This window comes from Hyperoodon ampullatus (genome assembly GCF_949752795.1).
Source record: "Hyperoodon ampullatus genome assembly, chromosome: 8".
Taxonomy (NCBI): Eukaryota; Metazoa; Chordata; class Mammalia; order Artiodactyla; family Ziphiidae; genus Hyperoodon; species Hyperoodon ampullatus.
The window spans coordinates 84,680,569-84,688,835 of NC_136921.1; the positions used below are offsets into that span (position 1 = coordinate 84,680,569).

At 49.4% G+C, this 8,267-nt stretch overlaps 1 protein-coding gene across 1 annotated transcript in view; it reads right to left on the bottom strand.

Annotated features, from left to right (window-relative positions):
• The window catches only part of LRP2 (LDL receptor related protein 2), a gene marked incomplete at both ends in the record, with an annotated part of 195,384 nt that extends 191,547 nt beyond the window's left edge, over nt 1–3,837 (bottom strand). The window contains one exon of the mRNA XM_079709604.1: nt 3,762–3,837. Within this exon, the coding sequence (XP_079565730.1) occupies nt 3,762–3,837 (76 nt within the window). The remainder of the gene's footprint in view (nt 1–3,761) is intronic.
• Nucleotides 3,838–8,267: the final 4,430 nt, after the last annotated feature.

Here is an 8,267-nt window from a genome sequence, read left to right on the forward strand (position 1 = left end):
TCATGTAGCAGCCTTCACTACAAAACCCAGAGACCTTCAGGAATGTGCTCTGATGGCCCAAGGTTTTGAAAAACGGATCCAGAGGCAGAGACTTTGGGAGTTGGGGTGCTGACATGGCATAAGTTCTGGACCAAGCTAAAAACACATGGTTATCATAAGATTCAGCTTAGGCCTGAGACAGGTGACCCATCCAATTGAAGATTCGCCAAGATCATCTCTTCATCATACTTTGCCTCATCTGATAAGTCAGGATCAACACAAAAGGAATCTAGAAATTTCCTCAACCTGGGGACATTTAGAGGACATGTCTCTAAATAAGGTCCTGTAGAATGAGGAGAGGAGACTCAGGTTCAGATCCTGGCTCTATCACAGGCCTTATGCCCTTAGGCAAGGCACTTAATCCCCACCCTTTCACTCCCTTTCAGTCTCCCTCCAGGGTTTAGTTACTTATCTATAAAATAATGCAAGAAGACCAGTTGATATCTAAGGTTATTAAAGTTTCTATTAAAACAGGACAAGCACACTGTTGAAGGGAGTTTAAGCAGAAGCCCCAAAGACTGGCAAGGAAGAACTTCAGTAAGAGAAAGAGAAGCCAACTGCTGTGAAATAAAAGCAGAAGCAGGTATCAGAGATGTGATGGAACCAAAATGTTGCCTGTTTGTTATTGGCCACACAATCCTTTTAACCATATAAACTGCACCCAAAGATGTAATTATCATAAAAGCTGATACTATTAAGGGCACAACCAAACTTCTGTTGGATGAAAGAATATCATTGTCCTGAGAATCAATACCATTTTCTCAAAAAACTTCAAATCACATTCTGGAATCTGGGAATTCCTCAAAGAAATGTTAAACGGAAAATGCTTAAAGACTTTCCTATGTGCATTTGGAAATTAGAAATATGAGTAGTAAGCAAAAAAAAAAGTAACATTTATTGTTGATCAATATAATAAAAAGAGCTGCTAGTTTATTTATGAACATTGTCTACCATGCCTTACACCACACTAAGCACATTTATCTCTTTATGTTCATAAAATGTCATGGAGTAGATTCTCTCATTAGCATACCAATTTTACAGATAAGCAATCTGAGCCATGCAAAGTTAAATGACTTGCCCAAGGTCACACAGCTAGAAAGTGGTGAAGCCATTGATGGAGTTCAGGCCCTCCCACATTTTTTTTTTCTTAAACAGCTTTATACAAAGTAGAGGACAATGCAAATAATTTTTAGCTGCAGACATGTGATATTTTTTAAAAGACTAACTATGACACTCTTTCCAACTTCTAATGATACAAAGTTTGCAGTAAGGTCTTACCTGAAATATTTTATGCTAAAATAAGGGCATTTACACTGTCATCATACTTTACTTCATCTAAATCAAAAATCGATACAACAGGAATCTAGAAATCTTCTTAAACACCCAGGTTGAGGACATTCAGAGGACACGTATGTAAAAATGATCAAGGAGGACTGGGAGTGAGGATAGTAGGATTCAGGTGATAGAAACCTGAAAAGAGTTTCTGAAAATATCTAGTTATGAGCAATAAGCAGATTTTACATTATGTGGCAAAAACTTGCAAAATGCCCCTCAGCTTCCTTAGTAACTTCACACGGGGACAGTAACTTAGGGGACAGTAACTTAGGGGGCATGACGTTTTTGGTACAAAAGAGATAGAGAGCCACATACAGTAGGAGTTAAATTATAGCCTCTGGAGTCAGAATCTCTAGGATTTGCCTCACAGCTCTGTGATGTCCTAGCAGCATGACCTTGGGCAAGTTACTTGCTCTATGCCTCCATTTCCCATCTGTAAAACTGAAGTAGTAAGAGTACTTACTTCAAAGGCGTGTGGTAAAGATTAAATGTCAAGAAGTGTAAAATACTTAGAACAGGGCCTGCCACATATATAAGTATATGATATGTTACTATTACTATACATATTATTATTACGTTATTATTATTATAGAATGAAAGATGGATGGGTCTAAACTACCAAGAAGAGTAAGTACAGGTTACTTGGTGACTAAACCATCAAGCCAGGGAAGAGAACATCTGTTTTGGCTGTATGCGGACAACCCAGATGTATCCCAGTTGAATCCGGACATTTCCTTTTGCCAGGCACTGACAGGAACATACAGTAAATCCTATGGCTATATTTAGGACACGAGATATATATAACGCTAAGCACTGCAGTAAACCCTCCACAATAATAATAAGTCCTCTTTCTGTGTTACCAACACTGAGAAAAGGTGTTCAAAGTTAGAATTATTGACGTTCTCCCCCTGCCTCCCTTCCTTTTCCAAAGATTTTTACACAACCAGTGGGGTTTGTTGGCGTTTCCAAACTTCTTCCCAGGAAGTCTGCAATGGGTACTGCTAGGAGTTGCTGTATAATTACTTAGTTGATTCCTTCTAAGGAGCTTACGCTAAGAATTGAGGAAAGAAAGCAGATTAACCATTTGAATACATGCCACGGCCCATCCACAAGCCCTCCCCTCTCTCCGTCATCAATGGGGGCTTCTGCAGTCCCCACCCGTCAACCCCAATATGTGATCCAGGGAAATCAATTTATTGCTTTGGCTAATCCTACAACAATAGGGGTTTCATTTTCATTGTAGGGCAATTAAGTTGTCCGAGCAGGAGGGGAAGGGCGGGGGGTGTCTCCCATCCCCACAGACAGATTAGTCCCCGTGGAGGCAGCAGAGTTCGCTCTGTCTGTCTGGCGGTCGGTCACACGCAGCTCTTGGCTGCTACCTAGCAACGCAAAGCCAGGGAGAGAGCTCGCTGCTTCCCCTGCCTCCTCGCCCTTCCCATTCATCCCTAGCTTCCTCTCTCTCTCCCTCTCTCCCTCTCTCTCTCCCTCTCCCTCTCTCTCCCCGCTCTCTCTTTCCCCTCCTTCTCTCCCTTTTACTCTCTACTTGCTTGTCTTCTCTCCTTTTCATCTTACTATTTTTATTCTCTCCACTACTTGCTCCTCCTCTTTCCCTCGCCTGTTTCTGTAAAAAACCGAAAACTCCCCGACGGCTTGAGAGAAGTTTACAGCTCTTCATAGCAGAAACTTTCTCCATTCGAGCCCTCAAAACTCTGGCCGCGCAGACGGGCCCATTCATCAACACAAAAGCCCCCCCCCCTCCCGGGTGGAAAGGGAAACCCTTCAAGAAAACGCTGCAGCACATCAGCCGCTCTCTCGACCAATCCCACCTCCCGGCCTTATCTTGGCTCGTAAATGATCTTTATCGAAATACGGTCTCTTGGGGGTCACGGCGAGACCAAGTTTCGCTGCTGAAGAGAGGCGGGGTGCTCGAGCCCGCAGCCTGGGCGCGCGAAGGGATTCGCGGGCCGGGCGCTGCAGGTGGAAAACTGCGCACCGAGCAGCGCCAAGGACCGCTCGGCCCCGCAGAGAGTAAACCAGCGAGGGGAGCAGGCTGCGGACTCGCGGGGAGAATCGCAAAGTGCCTTCCAGAAGGGTTGGGACAAACCCCGATGGGAACAAAGGCGGGGTCCCCGTGGGGTGCGCTGTCACCGAAACCGGAGGGGCTGCTTTCTCAAGTTTGCGACAGCTCACTTCCCGGGCGGGCGAAAGAGGGGCGCTCCCGCTCTGCCAGCGCTGGGCAACCTGAGCGCCCCAGGGGGAGCCGCCGCGCCGCCGCCCGCTCCTGGCCTCTGCCGGTCGCGGTCCCCTCCGCTTGTCCACGGACCCGACCCTGCCCCAGGCGGGGAAGTCCGGCGCTCCGCGCGGAACTCCGGCCAGTGAGCGCTTACCTCGGCCCCTGGCCGGCGCCAGGCAGGCGGCGAAAGCCAGCAGCAGCGTGCACGCCGCCGACGCCGTGCGCTCCATTCCCGCGACGGTCCGGGTCCCCGGCCTCGCCGTTCCTTCCCCGGGAGGTGGGCGCGCGTCGCACTCAGCACTGCAGCGCCTCCGCTGGAGAGCGCTCCTTCAGGCCCGCACCTCGGCGGGCTCCCAGTGGCAGAAAGCCGGGCCCCGCGCCCGAGACATCCCGTTTTCTACCCGCGCCAGTCCCCACCCTCCAGACAGTGCATAAAGCCCTTTAGACCCGCCCGCCCCGGAACTAGCATGCGGGAATCCCGCGGGGCAGGCCCCCTGCCGCCCGGCCCGCCCCCTGCACTTTGCAGCTCCGAGAGGAGAGGGGACCCGAACACATGCGTGCACACTCACGCATGCACTCCTACAGAAACAGCCTCGCGCACACAGAGGCACATACTCCTCACACGCAGTCTCATACGCCCCTTCACGCGCGCACACACGCACACGTGCACGCACACTTCCCAGGTACACGCGGTCATTCATACGCGCACACACGCCCCTCACAGTCACACACTCACATTGACACACTCACACGCGGGCAGGATTTGCCTCCGCACTGAAGTCCGCTAGGCGGTCCACGCGGATATCTGCCACCTATACAGTTTTTGAAAACGGGGGGAAAAAAAAGAGAGAGAGAGAGAGAAGGAAGAGAAGGGAAGGGGGAAGAGAAGTAAAGAGGCTGCTGGAGAGGTTTGAGACCATTCTCTAGTCTGCAATCCTCAGGCTCCCTCGGACACCTTGGTTTCCCCCTTAGGGCGCTGAGATGGGGTGCTCTGTGTTTTTACAAGTTATGGGGGGAGTTGGATCAATATTGGGGGCAGGGGGGCGCCTCGGATCCTTGTTTAGTTTTCGTAAGCACCACGTCTACAGGTGTCACGGCCAGATCGCACTTCGTACAAATCTGTCCATTTTGAAGCAAAATTGAAAGAATGGACGTCTTCTCGATGATGCTGGTGCCCCTTTATGTGAGGGAGAAACGTAAGGGGTTCAGAGGGCCCCGCAGTTCCTTTCTTTGCGGCAGCGTTAGCCAGGGTGGCAGGGGCAGGGGGTGGGCGGCCACCAAAAGCACTGAGCTAACCTTACAGAGCATCGTCCTCACCCGATATGTGACTCCAGTGCCCACAGAAAAAAGGAGGGTTGGTGCCACCTCTTTCCTGGCCACTGGGAGCCCTGTGTGAGGAGGGGCCGTTTCCGGGCCAGGGGTCACCCCAGAATTTCCTGCCCCAGGAGCCAGGCCCTGGTCCAGGGAGTCAGCACCCCTTTCCCTCAGCCAGAGGGGCCGTGGCCGTGAAGGCGGCAGCCCAACACGTTCCACGTAGTCCCCCGAGCATGAATCTCGTGGGACTCTGCTGACCCCCAACAGTCGGACTTTAGTGGTTGGTGAAGCTTTGCGGGGAGGTGGAAGGGGGAGATAGGTATTATTTCTGAAAGACAAGACGAGAGAAATAGCCACAGATAGAGAAAACTTCGCCTTAAAAAGAGTAGGGTGCGAGAAGGGGCGGGAGAGATTCTGTGGCTTTCTTTTCGAGGACTGGGAATCCAGAGTTCTCTGCTCTGACCAAAGTCGCTGGAACGCTATGTGCCTCCCTGCACAGAGTCTGGCGCTGGGCGGCGCCGAGGAGGAGGCAGGATTGGGGACCCGAGGGGCAGGGGGGCTGGGAAGTAAGGGGGACGAGGCGAGTGGGAGGAGGGAAGGGGCGAGGGGGCAAGAAGCTGCACTTTAGTCTCGGCGGGTGATTTATGCCGGTTCCGGGCGGCCGGGGCGATGGTACGAGACCGCGCCGGGGTCAAGCCGCTCCGACGCCCGCCGGGGCCGCGCTGCATAGTCAATGAGCGTCCCCGCACCACCGAGTTACAAAGAGCTGCGGCGGGCGCGGGAGGCGCGCGCCTGGAGCGGCGCGCGGGCGGGGGCACAGCAGGCGCGGGAGGGGCTGCGTCCCTCCCAGAGCGCGCGTGGGCTCGCGGAGGTGCGGGAGGGTGAGCGCAGGCGCGATGGGGGGGGAGGGTTGTGTCCTTTCACTGTAGCAGCCCCCGCTCCAAACATTCCTTTCTGCACTGAAGGGTTTCCCTCATTGTTGTTGTCTTTGTGCTCCAGTGTTGCCAACTTACTGGAATTCCTGACGTGGTTGCACAGCAGGGCTCAGGCTGACCATACGAACCAGCTGCGTTTGTGTATGGGGCCGACCCCGCCGTTAATCCCAGAATAACGCCGGAGAAGGGGGGAAGAATGGAGGGAAGGGGGAGGGAGTGGAGCAGATAAAGGGGTGGGGATGGAGGATGAGGGACCAATAACGAAGCACGGCCCATCATTCCCAACACTGTATGTAAACTCACACATCCACACTCTTTTCCACTAGAAAACCTCATTTTTTCAATACAGTCCCAAACTCGTGCCACTTAAAACCAAGCATCTTTTACAGCCTACACCGTGCGCATGTCTTTATCTCCGCATCTATACCTGAGAATGCCTGTTGCTAGATTTGGAGAATTACAACTAAGGACCAGAATCCGGCAAAGCACAGGCTAACGCAGTTGTGATTTACGCCAGCATTGTTCCTACGTAATGCAAACGTGTAATTTCTTTATGTTCCACATTTCTCTCTACATCTATGCATCTATACATTACAGCGCAGTTAACCAAAAGAGACAGGAAAGTATGGAAAAGTGAAATTTATCCTAGTAAATTTGTGTTCATTGATTTCCTAAAATTTAGTTTTGACTTGTCTATGTTATTATGCATCTCAACGCCAAATTACTGGAAATATTTTCAGAGCATTTGTTCCTATCCTGATCCAACTTCTGCTTCCTGCAGTGGACATGAAGTTGTAAAATCTCCTTGAGTATGATCCAACTTCGGCTTGCTAATAATCTAACCCAGATTTGCCTCCTGAGTGCCACAGAGCTAACTGCCCACTGGACAGTTCCAAGCCAATGTTCCTAAGAGTTCGAACTCAACATGATGGAGCCTGAACCATAAACCTTCAGTGTTTCTTGTCTCGGTAGGAGGCACCACCATCCACCCCACAGGCCAAGGCCGAAATTGTCATTCTTGACTCCTCTCTCTTCCCCACTCCATATGCAAGTTCCTCAATCCACTCACTTCTCTCTCAAACTCACCCATTTCTCTCAATCTCACTGCCAGTGGCCACCAACCTCTCTCACCCGAATTATGGCCAGAACCTTATCATGGGCTCCTTGCTGTCAGTCTGCCCTCTCACATCTATTTTCCATTCTGCAAACAGATGATCAAAGTGATATTTCCACCAGACTAGTGCTTTCAAACAAAGGTAATTAACTATTAGAGGGTTATGAAATCAAGGTAGTAGGTCAGACAAGACTTATTTTCAAATAAAACAGAGCAGAATAGAAACTAAAATAACTTTCATATGGAAAGGACATGTGTTGTTTCACAAAGCTCTTGTGCAACAGGCATTCCACTATGTAAAATGTATTTCTTATTATGCATCTCAGTCAAAAAAGTTTGAGGTACCTCCCTACAACTTCCTCGTTAATTAGAGAAAATAGTAACTTTAAGTGGAGAAACTGGCAGGTGTTTTAATAGGTTTTATTATTACTTAGGTATGGTAAGGCCAACAGATCAGGAAATGATGGCCACTGAAAAGATAGTTTATTATACTCACAGATCCCAAAAGAGGGAATACAAGTCAGGACATCGGGGGCCACACAGGCAACCATCAGAGTCATAACTCAGAGAGGAAAAGGGGGGAATTGTGGGCAAGCACCTTTATTGTGATTTCCATGGGAAGGAACAGGGAACAGACAGGCAGGGTAAGCACGTTTAGGATTGGATAGTTAGTATTTGAACATAACAGCCCCCACCCCAAAACTCTCGAGGAGGCAGGAGGTCAAGGCAAGGTGACTCAGGTATATTATCAGGACAAGGTGTGTCCAGCATATACATGCAGGGCAGATGCATCAGGATTACAGAAGCTAGACACATGGTAAACAAAGCAGATACCACAAGGTATACCTACACAAATGCATAACATAATCATGAGAAAGCATCAGAAGAATCCAAACAGAGGGACATTCTATAAAATAATCAACCTCTACACTTCAGGTTGGCAAGGTCACAAAAGACAAAGAACAGCTGAGGGACTTTTTAGAGATAAGACAACTAAATGCAATGCACAGCCTTGGGTTGGACTTGGACTGGGGAGAGAAATAGCTTTAAAGGGTATTATTGGGAAAAAATAGAGGCATTTTAATATGGACTGTAGATTGAATAATAATATCCTATAATGTATGATATTAGTTGTGAAAGAGAATGTCCTTGTTTTTTAGGAAATACATCCTGAAGTATTTGAAGGTTCAGAAACGGGAATTCCCTAGCCATCCAGTGGTTAGGACTCCATGCTTTCACTGCCGGGGCTGGGGTTCAATCCCTGTTCTGGGAACTAAGATCCTGCCCTTGTGGCGCA